The sequence below is a fragment of the Balaenoptera ricei genome, chromosome 3 (genome assembly GCF_028023285.1).
Source record: "Balaenoptera ricei isolate mBalRic1 chromosome 3, mBalRic1.hap2, whole genome shotgun sequence".
Taxonomy (NCBI): domain Eukaryota; kingdom Metazoa; phylum Chordata; class Mammalia; order Artiodactyla; family Balaenopteridae; genus Balaenoptera; species Balaenoptera ricei.
The window spans coordinates 57472235-57498590 of record NC_082641.1 but is presented as its reverse complement, the minus strand read 5'-3'; the positions used below and the strand labels follow the sequence as shown (position 1 = coordinate 57498590).

General features: G+C 36.0%; 1 protein-coding gene across 4 annotated transcripts in view; it reads right to left on the bottom strand.

The window, feature by feature from the left end:
- The window catches only part of TNPO1 (transportin 1), an 87231-nt gene that overhangs the window by 28158 nt on the left and 32717 nt on the right, over nt 1–26356 (bottom strand). For 2 of the 4 annotated variants that reach the window (XM_059916560.1, XM_059916558.1), the window contains exons 2-9: nt 25274–25387; nt 22425–22500; nt 18142–18291; nt 15101–15207; nt 12841–12974; nt 11354–11435; nt 8270–8392; nt 6030–6148 (exon numbers count right to left, since the gene is read on the bottom strand). In XM_059916560.1, the coding sequence (XP_059772543.1) occupies nt 6030–6148; nt 8270–8392; nt 11354–11435; nt 12841–12974; nt 15101–15207; nt 18142–18291; nt 22425–22500; nt 25274–25387 (905 nt within the window). Of the gene's footprint in view, nt 1–6029; nt 6149–8269; nt 8393–11353; nt 11436–12840; nt 12975–15100; nt 15208–18141; nt 18292–22424; nt 22501–25273; nt 25388–25521; nt 25651–26356 lie in introns of those variants that run through there. The other 2 variants (XM_059916561.1, XM_059916559.1) reach the window with 2 other exon arrangements.

Below are 26356 nucleotides of genomic sequence, written 5' to 3'. Positions count from 1 at the left end.
TGACAAAGGAGGTAAGAATATACAATGGAGAAAAGATACTCTCTTCAATAAGTGGTGCTGGGAAAACTGGACAGCTACATGTAAAAGACTGAAATTAGAACACTCCCTAACACCATACACAAAAGTAAACTCAAAATGGATTAAAGACCTAAATGTAAAGCCAGACACTATAAAACTCTTAACAGGAAAACACAGGCAGAACACTCTATGACATAAATTGCAGCAAGACTTTTTTGATCCGCCTCCTAGAGTAATGAAAATAAAAACAAAAACAAAAGGGATCTAACTAAGCTTAAAAAAGCCTTTATACAGCAAAGGAAAGCATAAACAAAACAAAAAGACAACCCCCAGAATGGGAGAAAGTATTTGCAAACGCAGCAACCAACATGGGATTAATCTCCAAAATTTACAAACAGCTCATGCAGCTCAATATCAAAAAAACAAACAACCCAATCCAAAAATGGGCAGAAGATCTAAATAGACATTTCTCCAAAGAAGACATACAGCTGGCCAAAAAGCACATAAAAAGATACTCAACATCACTAATTATTAGAGAAATGCAAATCAGAACTACAATGAGGTATCACCTCACACCAGTCAGAAATGGCCATCATCAAAAAATCTACAAACAATAAATGCTGGAGAGTGTGGAGAAAAGGGAACCCTCCTACACTGTTGGTGGGAATGTAAACTGGTACAACCACTACGGAGAAGAGTATGGAGGTTCCTTAAAAAACAAAAATAGAGCTACCATATGATCCAGCAATTCCACTCCTGGGCATATTATCTGGAGAAAATCATAATTCGAAAAGATACACACACCCCAATGTTCACTGCACTATTTACAATAGCCAGGATGTGGAAGGAGTCTAAATGTCCATCAACAGAGGAATGGATAAGGAAGATGTGGTACATATATACAGTGGAATATTACTCAGCCATAAAAAAGAATGAAATAATGCCATTTGCAGCAACATGGATGGACCTAGAGACTGTTATATTGAGTGAAGTCAGTCAAAGACAAATATCATATGATATCACTTATATATGGAGACTAAAAAAATGGTACATATGAACTTATTTACAAAACAGAAAGAGGGCTATAGAAAACAAACTTATGGTTCCCAGGGAGGAAGGGGGACAGGGATAAATTGGGAGATTGGGATTGACATACATACACTATCATATATAAAATAGATAACTAATAAGGACCTACTGTATAGCACAGGGAACTCTACTTAGTAAATACTCTGTAATGGCCTACATTGGAAAAGAACCTAAAAAAGAGTGGATATGTGTGTGTGTGTGTGTGTGTGTGTGTGTATATGTATATATGTGTGTGTATGTGTGTGTGTGTGTATATATATATATATATATATATAAACTGATTCACTTGCTGTACATCTGATACTTAACACAACATTGTAAATCAACTATACTCCAATAAAAATTATTAAAAAAATTAGATTACCTATACAATAACTTATATACACAGACTATCTAGGAAGGCTATACAATAAACTGCTGTCTTCAGAGAGGTGAGTGAGTAGGCTAAAAAGGGATGGTATCCATCTTCTACTTTATTTCTAAATGGTGTGACATTTTTACAATAAGCCTACATTCAGTATTAGTATTCCTTTTAATAAAAGAGATGACAGTGTTTAAAATATAAAAACAGTAAACTTAAAGGAATTAATCCAAAAGAAATAAATCAAAAAGGAAAAAAAGAGCTCTACCGACAAGGTTATCATAGTCTGATAAAAAGTTTGGAAATTTAAATTCTAGCTTCTTAAGACATTACGAACTTAAACTTCCAATAAGAAAATAGTTAAATAAATCAGAATATTATATCTAATCTGAAGTATTATGTTGTCACCAAAAGGGAACCATAATGTCTGTAAACATGGAATTCCAGGTATACTGAAATATTTATGATGACTAGTTAAAAAAAAAAAAAATCAAAACGTGTTATGTAAAGGTCAAAATACTAATTTCAGTTCCTCTTGTAGCTATGATGGTTTTATCTTGGACAGCTTTCTTAAACTTTGATTTGTTTCCTCACTGTCCAATCATACACACTGAAATGAGTCTACTGGAGACAAAAGGTATGAGAATACTTTGGAAACACATAACAATGTCCACAGTCCACTGCTTCAAAATTCTACCTTTCATCGTTCTGGGGGGCGTGGAAAAAGTGTGAGTAGGCAAGAAACTCATACTCATGAGTACCAGCTGTGGAGTTATTAATAAAGCACCTTCTTAATAACCTAGTGAGAAAAGTATTATGATCCCTATTTTACAGATGAGTAAACTAAAGCTCAGAGAGTTTATATTATTTCCACAAGACCATAAATGTTAAGTAAATTTCCTTTCTTTACCCCAGATGTAAAAATCTCTGTCCACGTTAATGTCCTCAGTGTTTGTTGTGGCCTTACTTCAAATAGTTACATACTTTAACACACACTAAATAAATATGTATGAAACCAATTTTAAGCACACCTCTACTTTCAATGAGGTAAGTTTGCAAGCCCTCATTAACCAAAGGAATACTAATAGTAAAAAGGAAGCAGTGGGATTTCAAATTTGTAAAAAGGAAAATATGAGCCACCCAAACTTTCATGTTCAAAGTCCTTCTAAATTCTAAAATAGATTAATGGTAGTAATTCAACATTATAGCTAGTACACCATAACTAGATAAAATTATAACACACAGAACCATACTGTGTAAGCTACAGGAATCTTGCAAGAGAACCAAGTCCATTTGGATCACCAACAGTTAAATCATTTATGATTTTTGTCAATAATTTCACGAAAATGATGAGGATGGATGGCAGACCATAAAATATTGAAGAGTTCACCTGAGGTGAGGTAAAGAAGTAAAGACAGTGAGCCCCATCTATTCTTTCAATCTTTTTAAGATGAAAGAAACTGCAGCAAGTTAAAAAGTTAAGGCAGCAGAGAGGGAAAAGTTTAAAGAGAGAATTTATCTATCTGATAGAGTGAGGTCCCTAAGGGTAAGAAAAAAATTATGCTATCCAAGACCATAAATAGAAAGCCTGGTTAGGAAGAAGACAATTCACACGAAAATGTATCTGTAAGTTTTGGGCAAAATGTGAAGGGTCACCTGTTTTCCCTACAAAGCAGAAGTGCTCAAAATGAATGAAGAGAACTTCAGAAGAGTGATAAAGGTATCAAATAGTTGCTCTGGAAGCACTATTATCTTCTGAATGGAAGATAAAAGCTGATCTGGAACAGGAAAAATTGGCAGATTGTATGAAGGGTCCACTTGATGTTGAAGACCATGGATTTCTACAGCCACCAATCCTCCTGGCAGTGTAACTTTTCCCAACAGTATTTAAGAAGTAGCAAAGACAGTTCGATTAATCCAGAGCAGGGGGCAGCTGGAGGTTTATGGTCAGTACTGTTGATTTGTGGATGATATCTGTGCCAGATAGAGAAAGAATATGAAGATGTGCAGGAAATGAGGGACTGATAAGGCGGGGCAAGTCAAAAAGTGAGGTAGGAAAGAGATATTGGAGTTAACTGTGACCACATGGGAGATATGGCATGTGTCTGACAAATTCCAATCATACAAAGCAGACCATTATTTTTGAACAAATCTAATTGTTAAGAAACTTTCTCCTGAAGCCTCTTGTAGAAAACAAGAAGAGAATTTTAATGCAACATCATGGAAAGGCAATGATGTTAATACCAACAATGAATGTTTACTGAGTACTTAAGTATATACCAAGCACTGGGTTAGTTGTTTTACATGGATTAATTCATAAATAAGCCCCAGGAGATATTAATGTACAAGAATAAAGGTGGGAAAAAACCAAAATAATTCAGGGGAAAAAAAGAAGACCTGTTTCTACCAGATAACAAAATATATTAGCAAATGTTCAATAATCAATAGAGCATAGTACTGGCTAAAAAAAAAGAAACAGAAAAAGGAAAAGAAAAAAAAAGAATACACGACACAGCCCAGAAAGATAAAAGAATTTAACCTTACTCTTTATTACATTAATGCTTTCTATGTGAATTCATTTTAATAAGAAAGATCTCATCACATTAACAATTTTGATTCCTCAGCAAACATTTTTTGCTCATATTAAACAAGAATCTGGTTAACAGATCTAGGAAAAACAAGTTCTTTTACTGTGTTTTTAATCTCAGGATCAGACTGATGTTGGTATTTTCCCATCCTCACAATACACTATTTGAACCAAAAATAAAAGCAGTCTTGTTTAATCTAAAAATGGTTCCCAAACCAGTGGTTTGGAAGACATATAAATCAAATCCATTTATCACTGGAATGGGTTGTTTAATGTTTGCACATAGCACAACTAAATGGGAACTGCTGATCTTTTTAGCCTGCTACCAAGTTCTTGGTTGCTTACCAATGTTTAGATTTTATTAGGGTAATGAAAGAGACCACCAACCTATAGCTGTTCTTATCATCTCCCAGTGTTACAGCTTAGGTTTTCATTAATAAAATCTCTTCAGTTTTATAAGAATTAATATCTGTTTATATGACTTTTAGAATTATATGATCCTATGGTAAGAAACAAGCATATCATAAAAATGGAATCACAAATCAGGGAGAAGAGAATAATTAATATATGAATTTCCTAAGGGAGGAAAAAATCCATGCAGCACATCACCTTGCACTTTCCTCCCAAATAAATTCTAGACTGACTGGAATAAAACATAGGTGGCATTGTTTTCTCGGTAGGGAAAGAATTTTATCGGAAAAGAAAAAAAACTTAACTGACTACATGAAAATGAGAATATCCAAGTATCCTAATTTCTGAAAACAATGTGACTCCACTAATACTACAACATATTAAAACAAATGGTTTTGTTTTTTGCTCATCCAGAGGGCTAAGATTGGAAAAATTATGATTAATGGATTGCAAAAGTTGTGACAAGATGGGACCCTGCTGGTGGGGTGTAAACTGGTATAACTTCCCTAGAGAACAATGTGGAATATTTATGAAGATGCTTTAAAATGCTCAGGCCCTTTGTCCTTGGTAAAAATCACTTCTAAGAATTCTCCTTGAAAGAAATCATTACTTATGGACAAAGAAAGATGCTCAGTCCAGGATTATTTGTGAGTTAAAAAAAAAAAAGGGCAAACAACTAAACATTCAACAATAGAAGAAGAGTCGATTATATATATATGGTACACAAACCATGATGGAACAGTACTCAAAGTTTAAAGAGTAATGACATGGAGGAAAGTGCACAACCTATAATAACTGAAAAGAGCCAACCACAAAATAGTAAAATCAAAAATGTAAGCATTAACTATAGCCACATGCCATGTACATACTACCAAATTTATTTCTTCCCAAAACACTCTGAATATATCACATTTGGTATATGGTACTATCACAGAAAAAAACATTAAAAGACAACACACCAAAAATACTAACAGTGATGACTCAAGGGAGTGGAAATACAAGACATTTTAAGTTTTCTACATTTTAATTTTCTTTTATGGCCTGTATTTTCTTTATTTTCAAAAGAACATGAGCATTACTTTTAAAAGTAACTGACTTTAATATATGAAATCATTATGTTGTACACCTAAAACTAATATGCTGTTTTATATCAAATTCAACTTATCTCAATAAAACTGGAAAAAATATATTAAAAAATAACTGATTTAACAGCATTCACTGGGTTAAAAACAGGCTTAACAATAGATTAACCAAAAATTGCATAGTATCACAACTAGTAGGAAATCCATGAGACCCCATAGTCAAATTATAAGATTATAAAAAATTGTGCCATGGATTATCCAAAATTAGTTATAATTCAGGACAAACCACCCTCATGTAATTTAGAAAACAAAAGTAACTGCTTCTTCAAAAATGTCTTTACTTATAGCATCGGTAAAATTAAGCCTTATTTCTTTAGAACTTCATTACCTGATGGCATAAGAATGTAACCTAAAAATATGAAAATGAGGAATCACTGCTAAATTTAACAACAAGGGAGTATTTGTAAGAAGGTACACTTACTTGGGAAGATGCCTTATGAGTACATCTTTGCATATTGGTTGCTCAGCCAAAGTGAGCCAAAATTCGCAGGCTTCTAAAGCCACATTTTCATCTTGATCTTGGGTCCTCTGCAGCATGTACTGTAAACAAAGGAGGCTTAGTATTAATCAGTTTAAATCATACAATTAAAATAAACCTAATTTAATTTCAGCAAGTTAACGGTCCTTTGCTATGGGCCTTGCACTTTTACAGAGGTTCTCGACTTAGGCTTTGTATTTTTTAAAAAAAGCTTCCTAATCAATTCTAAAAAGCAGCCAAACTTAAGAACTACTGTTTTAGAACGCTGCCTAATGTAAAGTGTCCAATTCATGTTTATCTGCTTCTATATAGGTGTATACTGTTTCATGAAACCACTGAGATTTTTAAAAAGTATTAATATTCAAACATTGTCTTCATTGATGTATCAAAATAAAAAACACCATTAAACCATTCATAAAATGGACAATCTTTTTCATAACATAACTACCCAAGCTGTCTCTTATAATTACAATTACCCCTTGAACAGTGAGGAGGTTGGCATGCCAACCCTCCAAGCAGTCAAAAATCCACCTATAACTTATAGCCAACCTTCTATATATACGGTTCCTCTGTATCCAGTTCCTCATCTGCAGATTCAACCAATCTTGGGTTGTGTAGTACTGTAGTACATATTTAGTAAAAAGAAATCTGGGTATGAGTGGACCCATGAAGTTCAAACCTGTGTTGTTCAAGGGTCAACTGTATATACTTCCACATATTTAAAAAGATATATACATATTATACAATTAAAAAATTAATTTTTTTTTAACTTGGAAAAAAGTGGTGACATTTCTTTGTCAACTCTAATTTCTAGTCGCCAACAAAATAGGTTTATCATGTCCTTCATGTCCTTTGAACATACCAAGCCAAATCCACTCTTAAGTTGGAGGAACAATCTGATCTCCAAATCTATCCAAATCTACCCCTCTTTTAAAAACCTAACATACCGGGAATTCCCTGCAGCCCAGTGGTTAGGACTTGGCGCTCTCACTGCCAGGGCCCTGGGTTCGATCCCTGGTCAGGGAACTAAGATTCCACAAGGTGCACAGCACGGCCAAAAACCCCCCCAAAAAAACCTTACATGCAAAAACAAAATAAACATAATCAAAGGCATGAATTCCCAATGTACCTGGGACTGAATCTGGGGTCAAGTGATGAATTCTTGAATGAAACATTTCACACGACAAAATACAGCAACACAACTGTTGTGACAGGCTAGCCCCTATCATGTCCTACTACTATGCTGGGTATTGCTGAAGAAAGAATTGTAGCCTTGTAAATTAGGTTCCCCAGCTGTGACGTGGCAAATGATTAAATGTCTTTCTTAACTTTCTGGTTAACCCCAGACTCTCACTAAACTCTCAACCAACCCCACCTGATTCTTCTAAACACTTTACAGAGAGAATATCTTTCTCAGAGAGAATGTCATTTATCCCCATCTTTTGCTGCTACATATCCTTATCACTACAACTATCTTTCCTTATGTTTTAGAAAAGGAGTTGCTGAACATCATGAATGCTAGCCTTCTTCTAACTGGTCTTAGATGCCATCCTTTAAGTACAACTATATTCAGCAATATGAAAATTAGGTATGACTATAGCAATAATGAGTATTGCCCAACGAATTACTTTGTCCTAATAATAATTATATGTTATTATGTATTCCTTCCTTTAATTACAGCTATCTGTGCTCAACATACTTACAATATCCTAGTAAAATTATTTTAATCACATAAGGACTGAAAGAGAGCCTTTTAAAACCTAAATGGTCTGCTAGAACTCACTATAATGGTTATGTATTTTCTATTCAGAAATTGTTATCACTGTTACCATAAATCAAAAGTTGATCAGATCAATTTACCAGTTAACGGGTTGAAAACAAACTTGGCCTAACCCATATCTAATAAATACAAATAATCTAAATATTTCCTAGTTACACTGGTTAAAAGCTATCTACTCCTTTAAACAACTTTCCCCTCCATAACATCTTATATCTCATGAAAGAAAAATCGCCATAAAGGTAATTTTTAACTTCAAGATGATCATAACTAATTTTTATAGTCCCCCCCCCCCAACAAATGTGACAAATAAATTGGAAGACAGTGGTTTCACACTATACGTTTTGTGCCCAAGATTTTTCTTGAGGGGACGATGAGGAGAAAGCCTTTAAATTGCTTGTATTACCTCAACTATATTATGCATGTGAGGAAGCAGGCGATCCATTCGAACTTCAAGCAACATCACAAGTGCCCGGCACACATTTTTCCGTACCTCTGGTTCTTCATCACCAGCCAATGCAAAGAGATTCTATTGCACAAGAAATATTTTCTTCTAGTTAAGTATTCCAACATACTAGAAAGGTTTATACATAATAAGCAATAATCTGCAAGGTGGCAACATTTAAAGAAACCCTAAGAAGATATTGTACAAATAAAGGCTTATGAATTAACTGGCCCTACTAACACTTTATAGCGTTAGATTATAAAATAAGACAGATGCAGGATGATAACTGCCAAAAATTATGATTTTGGTAAATGATCTAAAGCCATTTTTCAGAGTATGAGTGGTTGCATCTTGAAGTAATCTTTAGTTTATGAGAATAAAACCATGTCATTAGGACATAGGAGCACTCACCCAGATCACCCAGAATTAGAGATAATCATTAAAATACAGTTTGATTTACTCTTCAAAATTACTGTCTGTTAAGAGATTATTCCTACCAACACTGATTCTTAACAGGCATACATTCTATAAAAGCACCAACAATTGGGAAATACATACTGAGTTTCCAACAACGTGACCCTAAACTGCTTTCGTTCACTGAGTCAACTATTGAAAAAATAGTAATAGTAGCAATCGATCTTATGCTGTTAAATTTCTCTACAAGGTTTAAAAAAAAAAGTCGGAATGAACAATACTGTTTCAATTAACCTTCTTAACTCCAAGATGCTGCTACTCAATTTTACAAGTTTAGACATTATATAACTTGCTAGCAAGTGGGGGAATCTGAATTTGGTTTTCACGAAATCATGGGTGAGTCCACACTCATTTCATTATACCAACAAGCCTCCACTAGAAAAAGCTGTCTCTTGCAGAGGTTCAAGTGGAGATGTCAGAAGTAAAAACAATTAAGCCTTCCCTATCTCACTCCTGAGGTTTTACTTTATTTACACACAACATACACACACATACTGAAAGCAGTAAAAAGATGATTAAAATAATTAAGTAAAATCCAATGTGTTCCCTTGTCTCTTCCCAGGACCACAGAAACATCTCCAAAGAGATGAACCTGAAATCATATTACAAGAAATGGGTAAGACGATGGAAAAATTTAAATATCAAATGCGACAATATGTGAAGTACTGTTGTAGCATTTTTAAAACTTTCATTTTTCCAAGTCCTGCCTCAACTTCTGAGGCTTTCAAAACTCTGTAGTTGCTCTTTTAATTTTACACGGTAAGAATATGGTTTTTCCAGCAGGTGCTGCTTATATAAATCCTTCGTGAAATTTGATATTGTCTTGAGTATGAATACTCAGCTTTGCCAAGGTATGTTATAGCCAAGTATTAGTAACCAATACACTTTTCATCAGTACCGTCACACGTAGCAGGCATGATTTCAGCCCCCGATAAAAACACTGGTGACTGAAGAAAACCAACCAGTTATTGATTTAGCAAATAGCTACTGAGAGCCTACCATGTGTCAGGCGCCTCCTCTGGAGGTTTACTACTCTTACAGGATGAAGAACTGGGTGAATCTTACTGGATTACCAAGTAGCAGAGAAGTATTAATATGGTATTTAACACTAATGGAAAATATTATTAAATGTCAGGAAACGTTCTTGTTCCACTTGCTGAGTGTGGCCCTGTGGAATTTTTATTTTCAGAAAGAATTTATTTTATTCTAAATTATATTTCTGTATAAGATGCTGGTATGTCTATTACTGTTCTCTTTAATAAGCCATGAGAGAAGAACACTAAGAGGGAATACTATTATAGTTACAATAAAAGCTACTACTGCTTCTAAAAATAATAGCAGTAGCTAGCATGTGGAGTGCTTACTTTGTAGCAGGCACTGTTCCAATTTATTTTTAGCCAATACCTTTTAAACAATCCAACAAGGTAAGTCTATTATTAGCTTTGTTTTATAAAAACTGAAAATACCAGTTAAATAAGGTGCCCAAGGTTAACAAGCTACTAAGCTGTGGAGCTGGGATTTGAACACAGGCAGTCTTACTCCAAACTTCTAATACTGTCCACTACCCTCTATACCAAACTAGACTGAAAACACCTTGAAGCATAAAATTTCTTTATGTATCCTTAGCACCAAGCACAGTGCCTGAGTCACAGTAAGTATTCAGTAAAATGTATTTAAGATGCATGTTTTCATTTCAATTTTCAAATGGTTTGAGGATTCTAATAGCTACTACTTGTAGTCTATTGGTAAAAGATGTTTAGAAAGAAGCTTGTCAATTTAAGTGATGAGAAAAAAAAGACATAATTTCCCCCCCTTCTTTCTTGTAATTTCCCAACAGGAATACCAGCAATATGGTCTCTGAAGGACTTTTTTTTTTTTTTTAAAGGAGAGCTGAAAAGGAATAGACTATTTAAATTTCATTTGATGAAAATAAAAGTGAAGTGCCTAAGGAACTTTAATAATCCTTTCACAATCGCTGTTATCAAGCAGAAGTTCTGAAAAGAAATTCTACTGCTTAGGGTTCAATGGCCAAAAAACTATGCTCCTGTTGTCTTTCTGCTTTTATCAAAAAGTTAAAAAGTACCATTAGAAATGCACGCTGAGCTTTAACAGCCAATTTTCCCCCCTGAAACTTCTCATTTTACATTGAAACCCAATGGAAAAATAGAAGTACTATCCTTTTCATTTACACCTTCAGATTCTTTATCAAATTAAGTTTATTCAACTTCTTCATGTTTCTAACATCACAAACGAGCTGGGAGATTTAATTTCCATATGCAATTTGAACAGTATATTGAGGTAGAAACTTTTATAATCAAGATATTAAACACACACATACCATAATCAATGTTTGCACAAGTAGAAAACTCAGTGAGAGAAAAAGCAGTTTTATTTTCAGTTAACGAGAATCACAAAGTTTATACTGTACCCAATTTTAATACTATCAGAAATAATTTAAATATTGACAGCTCATAATTATAAATTATCGTATTTATAAAATAAAACTACATGCAATGAACAGTTTCTAACCTCCTCAAAAATAAGGTGGCGTGGGGGGAGGACAAATCTTACCTCAATAAAGGAATCAATGTGCAACATCAGAGCTTGAGTTCTACTGATGATAAACTGATTGACACAGGCAACAGCATGAGACCTAGAAACAAAATTCAAAATATACTCATTGAAGCTCTGTTCCATTTACAGAAGACTGGCAAGAATTTAAACGTTCCTCCATAAAAATATTACAGTGTATGTACAGCCATACGTGCACACGCGCACCCTAAAAAGAATGAGTCAAAACTCTCTATGTATTAAACATATTCTTCACATTCTTTCCGTGTTAAGTGAAAAATGCAGGTTGCGGAGCAATATGTTAATGCTACTAAGAAAGTGGAAAAGCATCTGGAAGGACATGTTCGCTCTCAAGAGTGGGAGGTTGGATGGGGACATAACGGAAATTTATTATTTTAGATTTAAAAATAATGGGTATGCATTCCTTCTGAAACTGAAAATGGGGACTGTTCTACAGCCTATGTGTTCTGACATACCTAATCTAATCCCATAGCAATTCTTAATGGCACTACTGTTAAAAATATACCCATAATCTAATCACTTACTACCTCCACTTCTCCTCTAGTCCAAACCATAATCTCCCAACGGGATTATGCCAACAGGCTCTAACTGGTTTCCCAATTTCCATTATGCAAAACCCCACTACCTGTTTGACACACATAAATAAGATCACATAATATCCTTGTTCAGATTGCTCCAGTAGGAATCTACTTTTCCTGCCAAAAGTCAAAAGGTAAATATTTTAAGCTTTGTGGGCCACATAAGACCTCTGTGGCAGCTTTATTACCCACCCACCCACTTCAACCTTTTAAAATATGAAATCATTTGTAGCTCATAAGTCACGCCTGAATTTGGCCACACGGGTCACAGCGTGCCGATTACTGGCGTAAACACACCCCTGTAATGTGCTACTCTCTACCCCTCTAGCTTCATTTCCTACTGTGCTACAAAATCGTTTTCTTCTGTCACTCTAAAAGGTTTCTTCCTAACTCCAGGGACTTTGTACTGTTGTTCCCTCTTAAGTGATCTTGGCTTTGATCGTTCAGAAAAGACTTGCTACTTTACTTTGTTCAGGGTTTCTGCACAATTGCTGCCTGTGACAAAGAATGTGCTACGTAACACACCTGTGAATCACTACCTAACCCCTTATGCTCGCTATTTTTCCACAGTATGTGTCAACCCCGACAAGGTCCGCCCCACACTGAATTTCAGCCTCACACAAAGGACTTTAAAAGCGTGACTGTTAACCATTATAAATGTAATTAACCATGTAGATGGTGGAGAAGTGTCATAGTCAATGAAAATTTCAGTAGAGTGACATTTCACAGGCTGTCATTAGAGGAGTAGATTTCAATGATCAAGTCCATCTCTATGGAACAGCCAGTTACCTCCTGCCGATCGCAAAAATAGTAGGTAGTGCAAAATAAGGGAGTGGTCAGGTTCGTATCAGAGTTTATAAATTAATTTAATATTGGCTATATAGATACCTTATTTTTGGACTACTGTGCTTGAAGAACTGTAAAAATTTAGGAATCATGATGTTGAGAGGACGATCTAAAACATCACTATCTAAAATCTCAGCAGAATCTTCACAAATCTTCTGAAGGGCACCAAATGCTCCCTGTAAAAGACATTTCAATGATTAGAATTAAAAATGAAGCCATTTTAAAAGCAAATTGAGGAATATTAACTAATTTGTATGGATTAATGTTCCCAGTCCGCATAAAACCTGCATCATAAAATCTATACATTTAATCATCAGCTATAAGAGAAATTTATTATACCACTGAGTTATTTAAAACCTCAGTTTAAATATAATGGTACATTTTAATTTTAGCATTAAATGTCTTAGAATTAGAATTTTATCGTCAGGGACTATAAATAATATCTAATTAAAAAACTTAACTTCTTAAGTATTCTTGCCAATTTTACGTCAACACTAATTTTTCTCTTATTAAATACCAGTTTGTTAAAACAATGTAAAACTCTATGTTTACGTATAAGTGCATTTAACCATTGTACCACTTCTCTTTTTGAAGAACAAAAGGAGGTCTTAATTATCATCAAAAAATTATTTATATGTAAACCATTCATTGACAAAAGGTGTTAAAAGGGCAGGCAATTCAAATTGGCAATTTCCCCTACAACCACTTTACAACCAAGTGGCTTACCTAGAGAGCTCCTGTATATAATATCTAACCTACCAGTTACCTCAACCACCTACTTTACTCTGCTTATAATTCTATCAGCAGCACCTTGGGACTTATTCTCTACACTACAGGTTAATTTAAGAATACTGTATGACTTAGTAGCTCCACAATTTCATGCTTATCAGTTTAAACTTTTTATTCTTGGAAAGTGCTTGCTTAAAATTTTGGCTTCCTTTTTTTTTTTTTTTTTTTTTTTTTTAAAATTTATTTATTTATTTATTTATTTTTGGCTGTGTTGGGTCTTCGTTGCTGCATGCGGGCTTTCTCTAGTTGCGGCGAGTGGGGGCTACTCTTCCTTGCAGTGCGCGGGCTTCTCATTGCAGTGGCTTCTCTTGTTGTGGAGCACGGGCTCTAGGCACACGGGCTTCAGTAGTTGTGGCACGCGGGCTCAGTAGTTGTGGCTCGTGCGCTCTAGAGTGCACGCTCAGTAGTTGTGGCACATGGGCTTAATTGCTCCACGGCATGTGGGATCTTCCCGGGCCAGGGTTCGAACCTGTGTCTCCTGCATTGGCAGGCGGATTCTTAACCACTGTGCCACCAGGGAAGCCCTGGCTTCCTTTTATGTTATCATTATACCAAAGCACTATTTAAATTTTAATCAACTGTTATCTGATGGCTAAATATTATTTTTATTTTAGTTTTTCTGTAAACTTCCAAGGCATTACTAGAAAATGTATATATGAAAATGCAAGATTGTTTTCTTTTTCTTTGAGGGAGGGAGAAGAGTGACTTTTTAAGACTCCTTTTTGCTAGCTTTCCCTCTCCCTGGTCCTCTCTTCCCCAAGTCGGATCTGGCAACAAAATGTTAAGTCAAAAAGACCACCTGATTCCTTTTTATTAGGTTATTTTTGCACCTGCCCTGCCTCCAAGCCTTGCTCTTTTTTGAGAGGGAGATAAGGCACTGCCTTGAGAGGCAAAACACCTAAAATGATTTCTATTTAAAACAGATTTCTATCCAAACTGGAAGCCTGCTAATGAAAGAGATGGTTAAGGTACTCATTAAGTGAGAAATTACAGGAAAACAAATCCATACAGATTCCCTTTCATCTCCCCAAACAGAAAGGTTGCTACTGATTTGATCAGTGGCAAACAAGAGATTATAATTAATATATACTTAAAACTATACTACATATACCTCAGACATACCATACAACAAGAGGCACAAAAACAACTTAGAGACACTGAAAATGTACCCAGTCTGGGAATTTGGTAAATTTAATTAAGCCCATCTTCGAAAAATACTACTTCACCTGATTGAGCTTGACAATTGCTCTGCTGATTACATATACACACACCCAAGAATAGTTTTAAAATACAAAGACAGAAGATATTTCCTTGTAGGAAATATAGTAAACAGGTTTTATAACTTAACGGTCTTTAAACAGTAGGATACACGATCACTAACGTAAAACAAAAAGGTAACTTTAGGCTTCTAAGTTTTGAAGTTATATGTTTCAGAGGAATTATTTTTTCTCAATATTACTAATAAACATGAAAAGAAAAATAGAAAAATTATATATGAAACAAAAATCCTTACCTCGCAAGTGTTGTAATCTTCAGAATCCAACAGGCTACAGAGTTTTGGTAAGAGGTCAGGCCAATTCTGCAATTCTCCCTTGGAAGCTATAGTTGTAATCAAAATACCTTGAAAGAAAACACATCCCTTTAGGAAATCTGACTGCATTATGTTAGATACTGCCTTGTGAACCACCACAAGCCAATGTGAGTGCTCACGTTTGCACGTTGGTGTGTGTGCACACGCATGCACGTGCGCACACACACACACACATACAGTTTAAATGTTCCAAATCAGTGTATGACTTGCAAACCATGTCAACAGTAACATTCACCAAGGATCACTGTATCACCACAGTACATCTGTGGAAACCCCAACATAAATCAGATCCATTTCTAATCTTGTTTTCGAACACTTCACCCTCTTTGTATTTTTAACAAGTACCTGTACAAAAGACTACAACCTGCTCTTCTCCAACAATATCAAGAATAGTTCTACTAATTAAAATTACCCCTATTTTATAAAAATTATATACAAAAGAGTAGAAAGAAATACACCAAAATGTTATTAGCAGCACTTATCACTGGGTGATGAGTATGAGTCTGTTAGATTCAAATAAAAACACATAAAAGGGGTAAGATCAGCTCTCTGACTTAACCTAGGATCAAAGCCATGACTCAGGGCAGGGAGAGAGAAAGTACATAAGCCATTAGCCCAGAACATTCCAAGGATGAATCACTGGCAAAGCGATTTTGGATCATGGAGGCTAGTGGCATAGGCTGACTGATCATGTCACTCTGACTGGATTATTTCAACTGTGTTGTGTGGCTTAGCTGTAATAGCTCAGGATCATGCAAATACAGAAATATGTATGTAACACAAAAATTTTGTATTTTTCTCTGCCTTAGTAAATTTAATATTAGTACCATAATGTAATATGCCTGGTGATTACAGATCTTTTAGCACCTTAATTAAGAGTATAAACTAACAGTAGGCAAATTATATGTAATTCAAAATACTACTCTGTAAAAAAAATTTAAAAGAAGAGAAAAAGTTCTGTCTTCATAGTTATTTTGAGAATTCAGTGAGATAGGCACACAAAGTGCCAGGCATATAGTAAATACTCAATAATTATTATTGAACAGCAAATTCTACTGTCTGTGTATATAAATTCTCTTTGAGTTTTCCATTGTTAGTTTTGGGAAGGTTGCTCCCAATGGTAAAGAGTTAAAAAATGTAAAGAGTATTTACTCTCCACAAGAAAAATTTACTCTCCACAAGAAAAATTAAATTATATGGTAAGGGTCTTAAAATGACAGCATTTTTAAGATATAACCCGTACAATTAAGTGGCCTTCTAGTAAGATCAAAAAGCAGCGAGACTAACAGTAGATCTGTTCCTTCTTGCCATGTATTCTTTCCTGAAGTTAAGACATGAAAGAACTGAGGGAAAGAGAAATTTCTGGATCTGCCTAAAGGAAACCAAACATGTCTTAAAACAAGCAATAATAAAAATTAAACACAAACTAAAACTTGGTACTAAGAGTCTGCTGACATTCATGACTTCTGCTGAGAGAATATTAAAGAATGTTGACAGACTGACAAATTCAAATTAATTTGGCCCCATATAATCTCATCCACTCTCAAAAAATATTCTAATGCCAACGCAGTTGCAAAAAGTGAAAAACTGTAATTCTCAGTGGACTCAACAAAGATGGGAGTGAAAACTGATGTGCCTGGCAATACCTATTAAAATTTTAAATGTTTAAAAAACGCTCTGACCCAGTAATACTACTTCTACGAATGAATTCTATAGAAGCTTTCTCACCTGTGTATGAAATACATAAAAGGATGTTCACTGAAATAATAAAATTACAAACCATACATTCTTTAACAAGGAGAAACAATTTTACACCTCTCTAATGGATTACCACACAGTCACTGAAATGTGGTCCTTCCCAGTACACTTCCTTGGCAAGATTTACCATATGTACTGTTAAGATTAAAAAATTTTTAAAAAGACTGGTATACACTCACCATCCTTTTTACCACTGTCAAGAGTCTGGTAGAAAATTAGGAGTATATGAGGGTCCATCAGAATAACCTAGGGAGACCCTTTCCTCAAAGTAAAAATGCCCTCTACCTATCCTATTTAAAATCAGTGTTAATAATGGCAATGTTTAATATTTGGAGGGAAGTTACAGAGCCTCTGAGCCTTTTTGAGTCAGAGATGAACTGGGTACTTTTCAAACCTACCATGAGACAAAATATACAAAAGCAAAGAACTTTTAATGAAAATAACTGACTCATTATGGAGGTTCTTAACTGAATTCCATTTAACCAACCTGCCAGATTAACAGAGGCTTTCCAGGTCCTTGTAAAACATAGCTGCTGAAACCTCATGGCATATGGAATCTACCCATTGGTGGGCTATTCTGCAGTACATGTCTATTTCTGCTTCTACCAGATGATGTGTGTGCTTACCCACAGTCAGTTGTATTGGCTCCCAAACCTACTTATTCCAGTTACTATAAACTAAGCATTTTAACACAGTCTTTCATAAAATGGTAGAAAGTTGTTCTTTCACTGAAAACAAGTTGAACACTTAAAAGACTCAAAAATTACTGTAATTAGGTACAGACAAGGCAAATATGAATTAAAAACAAGGGGGGGATACAGTGAAAATCTAAGGTCCTACACGGAAGATGTTTTACAAAGAAGTTTTTCTTTACATGCAAAAGAAAGTGAAACTGGAAATTATACCCCATGTATGACACAAGGAAGACATAATTGAGGAACCCACAGAAAAAACAGCAGTCCTAGATTAATATCACTTGTTAATACCCCACTGTAACCAACTTTGATTAAGCAACTACTAGTGAACCTGGTCTCACTGGATTAAGAGAGCTTTTAGTAACATTATTTCAAAAGCAGCAATGAAAAATTTTCCCCATCACAATTCAACATGAAATGGATGATAAAAATTCCTATGGAAATGGTCTGTCATGTCAGAAACTAACCCAGTTACAAACAGGATAAGCAAAATTGTAACAGATTACTTACCTACAGTAGCTCTAATCAAAGGAGAGGAGTCACCGATATTGTTTAAACATTCACTCTTAATAAAGTCTGTTACACCATTTGGGAAGTTCTGAAAGTGTGCTTTCACGTTATTCTTCAAAATGAGACCACTCAATGATCTTGTGGGTTCATCTGTAACAAAACAACAGCACTGAGTTTTAAAGTAGTTTTCATTTCAAAATATACCAAGAACGGTAACTTTAAAAATGTATTCAGAAACTGATTGTAACATTTCATTAATTTGCTATAACCAGGAAAAAAAATACCATAAATGATTATCCAAGGATTAGCTCCATGATTTATAGTTCAGGGTTTCTCAACCTTGGCACTATTGACATTTTGGGCCAGGTAATTCTTTGTTGAGGAGTGCTGTCCTATGCACTGTGAGATGTTTAGCAGTATCACTGGCCATAGGTGCCAGTATTACCTCTCCAAGTTGTGACAACCAAAAATGTCTCCAGATAATGTCAAATGTCTCATTGGGCAGCGGGAAGCGGGGGGGGGGGGGGAACACACAAAACTGCGCCTGGTTGAGAACCACTGATTTAATTTAAGAGTTAATTTAGTTTATATATGGCCAATGTACTCAAGCTTTATTGGAACCTGATATGAACATCAAATTACAGATCTGAAAGTATTAGTCACTAAAGATAGCCTATTAAAAAATTAAGTGGACAAAGAACATATGGGATCACCTTCACATACAAATAACTGCCGTTCATTTATATCATGTTTTTCACTTGCCTCTGAGCTAAAAAAAAAAAAAAGGGGGGGGGGGTGGGGGGGTAAAACAATATTTAAATTTCCAGAAGTTTTTAAAAAACAGAATCTACGTAAAAGAAGTTTAATCCGTAGATGGTACTAACAAATTTTCCAAGAACCAATTTAATATTAGAATATAACCAATGCTTTAACAATTGGCCTCATCACCAACAATATTAGCAACAGTTAACATTTTCTGAATGTTTATTAGGTACTAAACACTGCAACATTTTCTGAATGTTTATTAGGTACTAAACACTGCTAAGTGCTTTCCAAGTAGTTTGCATTTAATCCTCACAACCTCATGAGACAGGAATTATTATCTCCACTGCACAAACAAGGAAACTGAGGCCTTTACCAAAGTCACACAAGGCTACGAAGTGGGGAAGCCAAAACATCAACCTTAGGAGTCCGGCTCCAGAGCCTACACTCGATGCACGGTACAGGATCACCCTCCTCAAAGGGCTAGAAGACATGAACAGCTGGTGTATTGAACACAATATGCTGTTTCAGCACTCCTGTTTTACATACTTTACTAAAAAATAAAACCACCCAAGCTTGTTCTAGCTAGTAGTATGCTCTCAAAGTCTGATTGGCATTGAAATCTTCAGGGGTACAGGACAGGGGGAGGCAAAAAGATAGTGTTTCTTTGCATATAAACCCCATTCAAGCCATCACAGCAATATAGCCTACGAGCTTTTTATGTCACCCTCTAAAAATTTCTTCCTGGTTTCAATTACCATCATTCAATCAGTAACCTATAATGAAACAAAAACACTTCTAAATTCTCTTGAAAGTTTAAAACTTCCATAAAATAAATGAATAGATTTATTTAACTTTATAAATTTAACTTCTTCGAGCAATAAGCTTTTTTGTCTTAAGTCAGCCATTAATAATTCAGTCATGTAATTTTAAATGGCATGTGTATTTGTTTATAAGAAATACACTATATCATTTTTACAATTAAGATTACAAGATGAAGTTTTAAAAAAATCATGAGGTGAAATGATTTAAAATTAAAAACATAAAATATTTTATATCAAAATACTTATTTTAATTAAAAATATCCCCAGTCCCAAATTCATTTAGAAGGGCCAAAAATTAACCACATCCTCTTTTTAAAAAGACTACTTTACTAGGTCTCAATTCTCATCTGTAAAGTGAGGGAAGGAGATGAGCTGATCTCTGAGGTCTCTCCACATCTAAAATTTTACTCCATGATTCAGTGTAAACAAATTCACATGAGGAATGGCAAAAAGGTTCCTAAATAAATAAGCATTTTCATTTCAAGAATTTACTTATGTTCCTTCTCTAATATGGATGGCATCAATGCTAATTTTTTTAAATAGAAAACTAGATATAGCAAACTTGTGTCCCAAATAAATCAATAAACATGGGAAGAAATACCAAGTATTACATAAAATCCTTTCCAACATTTTGTGGTTTTGTAATTAATAGGTCTTTTGGGAGGCAGTTACACACCCAACCTCTCTTGCTGCTATTTGAACTGTAAGTTTGTCTGCTTTTAAAAATACTTCTGATGTATCCTCATAGCCCAAAAAAGTTTTAAGAAAGAGTATAATATTATACCAATCTTAATATTTGGAATTCAGGATGAGGACATGACAGAATAGATGACTTGGTGAAAACAAACTTAAATTTTTCAAATTAAACAATATAGTTTAGAAAAATTCATTTACTAAATCTTTAAGTCCTTATAGAATTATCTGATTACAACTATGATGTGGGAAAAATAAGATTTCTATATTAAGAAATAACACATCACATTAATGTATATTTATCAAACTAGGAATATTAATTGCTGAATGTAAAGATATGTTGTTGAAGGACTTTCTAGTTTCTTAAAATTTAAATTTAGAAATTTAAGAAGTTTCTCTTACATGCCTCAATCACAAATTAAAATCCCTAAAATTAACTAGAAAATTTGAAAATAATTCAAAATAAATCATTATACTGTGCATGAATTATTAAAATCTGAATAAATACAAGATTAGTGAGATTTTAAGGCCATTAACGCACTCGCTAGTGCTTGGAGTTGAAACCTTATGGACGGTCTGGTAGGCTAACACAGGCATTTTGTAGCTGAAAAAAGCAAGAGAGGTGAAATGAGTGTCAGAGTCTAAGACTTATTTCTCAACTCCAAGTGTAGTAGTTTTTACTAATTGCACTATGGCTTCTGAAAGGGTATGGTGCTTTCACTTAGAGGCCAGTCAGTTGCTCAAAAAACACTTTGAGTGCGTTCTGGGTGTCTGACAATGTTCCAGGAAGGGAATACTCAAATAACTCTACGAAGAACACCTCTCACTACAATGTAAGCGCCACGAGGGCAGATTCTCATTTATTTTGTTCACTTTTATTGTCCCTGAGCAAGCAAACTGCCTGGCAAAGAAGAGGTGCTCAATAAATACTTGTGAAATGAATAAAGTCGAGATGGACACATTACTTGTATTAGAAACAATCAAATGACCGTGTCATTTAAAAATCAGATGATCTGGGCTTCCCTGGTGGCGCAGTGGTTGAGAGTCTGCCTGCCAATGCAGGGAACACGGGTTCGAGCCCTGGTCTGGGAAGATCCCACATGCCGCGGAGCAACTAGGCCCGTGAGCCACAATTGCTGAGCCTGCGCGTCTGGAGCCTGTGCTCCACAACAAGAGAGGCCGCGATAGTGAGAGGCCCGCGCACCGCGATGAAGAGCGGCCCCCACTTGCCGCAACTAGAGAAAGCCCTCGCACAGAAGCGTAGACCCAACACAGCCATAAATAAATAAATAAATAAATAAAAATAATTAAAAAAAAGAAAGAATCAGGTCATTACATATCTACATCTTTAAAAAAAAAAATCAGATGATCATGTCATTTAAAAATCAGGCTGTTATATAGAGATAATTTAAAACTGTTGTAGAATAGTTAATGAAAAAGTTTCATGTATACTGTTAGAAGGTTTAAAAAGTTACAGGAGTCTATAAATCGAATGATCCTTTTTCTGGTTAAAATTTAAAACAGTACATAGCCATATAAAGGAGTACAGAATTAAGAGATTAACAATTGTCTCTGAGTGATGGGATTATACATGACTTTTCATTTTGGTTATACGAACTTTTAATCATACAAATATGATCACACATATAGTCAGTTATTTAGCAAATCCTGCATTCAATCTGTGTATTAAAAGAAATCAATCTCTATGACAGTCATGTAAAAGGACTGAAGCAAAGCACCAAAGTAGACTTTGCAACATTCTTTTCATTTGCAAAGAATGAGTGAATTTATTACAAAAACACCCAATTAACAACTGAATGCTCATTAAGCATCCAAATGCTTAGAGTGATAGTAGCTCTTTCATTCCACATCTTTAAAGCAAGTGGTTACTACAAAATGAAATCCTTTGAAATAAGTCACTCTTCGTATATTTTAACACATCTCAAAGACAAAATTTGAAGTGTAAGAAACTTTTAAGTAGTTACCAACACAAACCCTACTTACCTTCAGATTTTAATTTTGTAAGAACAAAAATCAGGTAGTTGTTAAAGTCTGGATATTGATTGAGTTGTTCCAGTTTCTAGAACAAACAGTAGTTAAGGAAACTTCTCAGTGTAATCTAAGGAAGGAATTAGGCACTTTTAACCTAAAATCAAGAATCTCTTTTGTGATTTTTTAGCCTTGCATTTTTTCCAGTAAGAATAAAGTTATCTTATTAAAACCATCAATATGCTATTCCAAGAACACACCAATGGTTGTGTTAAACCTCTTGTGCGCTTTATGGCTGAAATATTAATATTTTACATCAATTATATTCAAGACAACATAAGCCAAGCTCCACCTTCAGCACAGGCGCATATCATATGGAAAAAATTTTCAAAACAATTTCTTTGATTTATTTGAACTTAAAAAAAAAAACCCTAATCAGAAAGGTATTTAAGTATAAAATAATGACAAAAATGAAAAGCACCCCAAAGAAACAAAAACAAGTCTCTTAAAGATCACTTAGGGAAATTAACTTTATAAAATCACCTTTTAACTTAAAGTGCTTTTATCAGACTCATTTGTTCTTTAGAATTCAAAAAGTTAAGATAAAATGCTATTTATGTGCAAATCTACATATCAAACCTTATTATATAACAGTCAGTATTATGAAATTACTACACTGCAACAGTTCTACAGTTTTGCCCCCCACCCCCCAACAAGACCTAACCTTTCCAGTGACACCAACATGCAGGTATTTCATTCTGTTGGCAGGCAACCATGACATAATGGTCTACTATGTCTTTCTTCATGCCCTCTAATCCCTAACATGCTTTTTAATAACACCTCTAATTGTGTTTTATTAGACAGAATTTTCTCAATAGACTTAAATCTTTAAATTAAATCCACGATACACACTCTAGGCACACCATATTAGCTACTTATTATACACTAGAATACTCTCAGTGTTCAGTGCTCGGAACATAAATTAATATCAAAATACATTTCTCTAGAAAAATTCCAAGGTGTACTTTCTTTGACCAAAAAAATCCTAGTGATTTCTTTCTTTAGTGAACAGCCAAGATTAACAGCATGCTGATATGCTAATAATTTTTTATAAATATTTCCTGATAAGGTTCACTTTCTTAGAACTTGAGCTATCTATCCATAATAGTATAACGGTCTTTCTGAAAGTGCTCAAGCCTATACAAAAACAATAATTACATTCCTTCCAAAGGAGACACAAAAGAACAAGGTCATTATTAGGCACTCTGAAAATATAAAGCAGTGCGTATTTTTAAAATACTATTAACCTTTATCTACTGAAATTTAATTTGTTCCTTATGCAGAGGGCATACCATGCTCCAGGCACACAGAATAAACCGTAAATTTGATTCCTAGCGCACGCATAGTACTGAGCATATAAAAGGTACTTAATAAATATGTACTAAAACAAAAAATTATGATATACAGTGCTGTACAAGAAATTACAATGCAGTTTTGGGATTGGCTAACTTAAGAAATTCACTGTCACATAACACCTACAATTCATCAAATATCAACATTTATCATTTCTACAGCTATGACAACACAAATTAAGACTGAGCCACAATAATGCTTCAAATACAAGCTCCAATACACCCCAAAACGACTATTCTTCCCTCAGTACTAGCAGTATACAAGCGAAATGGCTTTAAAAAAAAAACCAAACCAAGTAGACCTAAATCATTAACACCTCCATTTTAAAATAAGCAGTATTAATTAACCAAAAGGCTAGATACTTACCTACTGAAAAATTTTAAGTTACAGCAATGCAGTACTTCTTTGAGAAACTTATTTACCAGAACTTCTCAAGTAACTGTATTTAACTTAACGTTTATAGTGTTTTAAATTTAAATACGTCCAAACTACGCCAAAAGAGCTTACTTACCAAATTCCATACTAAATTAAGAATTGTTTTTTTTTTTTTTGCAAACAGCAGACTTAAGTTTTCTAAACAATTAACTTCGTCTTAAAATAAGAGATAAAACGGTTATTTCTGATCGGGTGAATTTGTTTCCCTTATTGGATGCAGCAAGAGCTCTCCATTTGACCATAGTTTAGGGCACTACAGAAAGTACACACAGTAGAGGTTTTGCTTCTTCTCTTAAGTCTTTCTGCCTCTAAATCCGTAGTAATAGGACCAGCAAACTCGGTAAAGACTTGGTAACTGAGCCAGACCGTCCTGAGCCAAAGATTTAAAAAGAAAATCTCACTTGGGAGGCAGGGAGCTCGCAACAGGTGTTGGCACGAACAGCCCCGGGGTGAGAGGCCTGAGACCCCTCACTTCTTGGTTTCCAGCCCTTCCGGGCAAGGGCCTGGCAGAAACCCCAGGCCCAACACCCAGGCGGTTCAAACCCCGCGCCAGCTCCACCCCACTCAGGCCGCCGGTCTCCGCCGCGCACGCAGCGCTCTGCCCGCCGCCCCCTCCGCGCATTGTGTGGGCCGGGGCGTCGGTCGGGGGTCCGCGCCGGCACCCGGCTGCTCCGCTCTCCACCCCCTCAGCCGGTCAGCGGCGGGCGGGGACGTGACGAGCGGCCGGCTCACATGTCGCGATCCTGGGCGGCGGCCAGGAGCCCCCAGCCTCCCGCGGGCCGGAAACCGGCGGGCGCTGCGGCGCTCCGAAACGGAGGCACGAGGGCCGCGTGCGCGAGGCGGCGGGCAGGGGCGGCGGCGGCGGGCGGGCCTCTCCTCCCGGGCGGGCGGACGAAGGGCGGAGGGATCCGGGGAGCGGGAGGAGGGGGAGGGGCGGCGGGAGCCACCCGGCCGCCGAGAGCGGGCCCCGCGCGGGGCAAGCTGCGCGGGCGGCGGCGAGGCCTCGGAAAGGATACTTGTTGCACGGTTCTCTGGATGGTGGTGTCGGGGGACTGGGACTCCTTCAGCAGCTGCAGGATTTGCTGAAGCCCTTGCTCGTCAGGTTTCCACTCATACTCCATCTTGGTTTGCTGCAAATAAAGCCAGACACAGGAAGAGACGGAGCAAATGTTACTCCCCGTGCACAGGCCCGAGGGCTTCCCGCGCCAAGCACCCCCCCTCCTCCCCGCCAGAACGACCCCTGCGCTCCCCGGACGCCTCGGACCTGCCTGGGGCGCCCCGAAAGAAGTCTCGGACGGTGAAACCCAGGGAAACTGATCCTAGCAGCTCGGCCGCCAATGTCTGCTGCTGCTGCCGCCGCGGCCGCCGAGCGCAAGGAGCCGACCAGACTGAGTCACCGCGAATTTGCAATCTGGCCCCTAGATCCGCTCACGGGAGCCCCCTGGGTCCTAGTGCCACGCAGTTTTCTCCAACCCAACTCTAGTTCCATCCAGATTATTACTGATTTAAGGGCTAATCAAAAATCAAGTCCTTATCAAAATCCCTGCGAAACACCTGAAGAGATCTGATTTTGGGTTTCAGTCATTTTAAGTTAACACGGTTAGTAATTAAGAATGACTGTAATAAGGACGAAAGCCTGGTAATTCCCCTGACAGCTCAACAATACTTAAAGAGAAGAAATAAAAATGTTTACATTTCAGTTTGATATATAAAGCACTAAATACTAATATTTAGTCTAAAATATTAAAGATGCATTGCAATCACAACCCACACTTCGATAAACACTACATGTTGCATTTACATTTGCATAATTTGACCGAAAAAATGCATCCTTTCATAAACTTCAACTTTTGAACTCTTTACGTGAAATAAACTCCACCTGAAATAACCGCATTTCACAACTAATGACTTTGGGCTGAAGAAAAACAAGAAAAATAACGCAATTTTACAACTGGATAGTGTTTAATTCTATTAACGTGTTTTCACATACATTTTCTCATTTTATTATCACTCCGACCGGAGGAAGTATTATTTGCCCCCATGTGGCAACTATAGAGCAAAAAGATCAGAGGAAATTACAACAGTTAATTAGTTAAGAT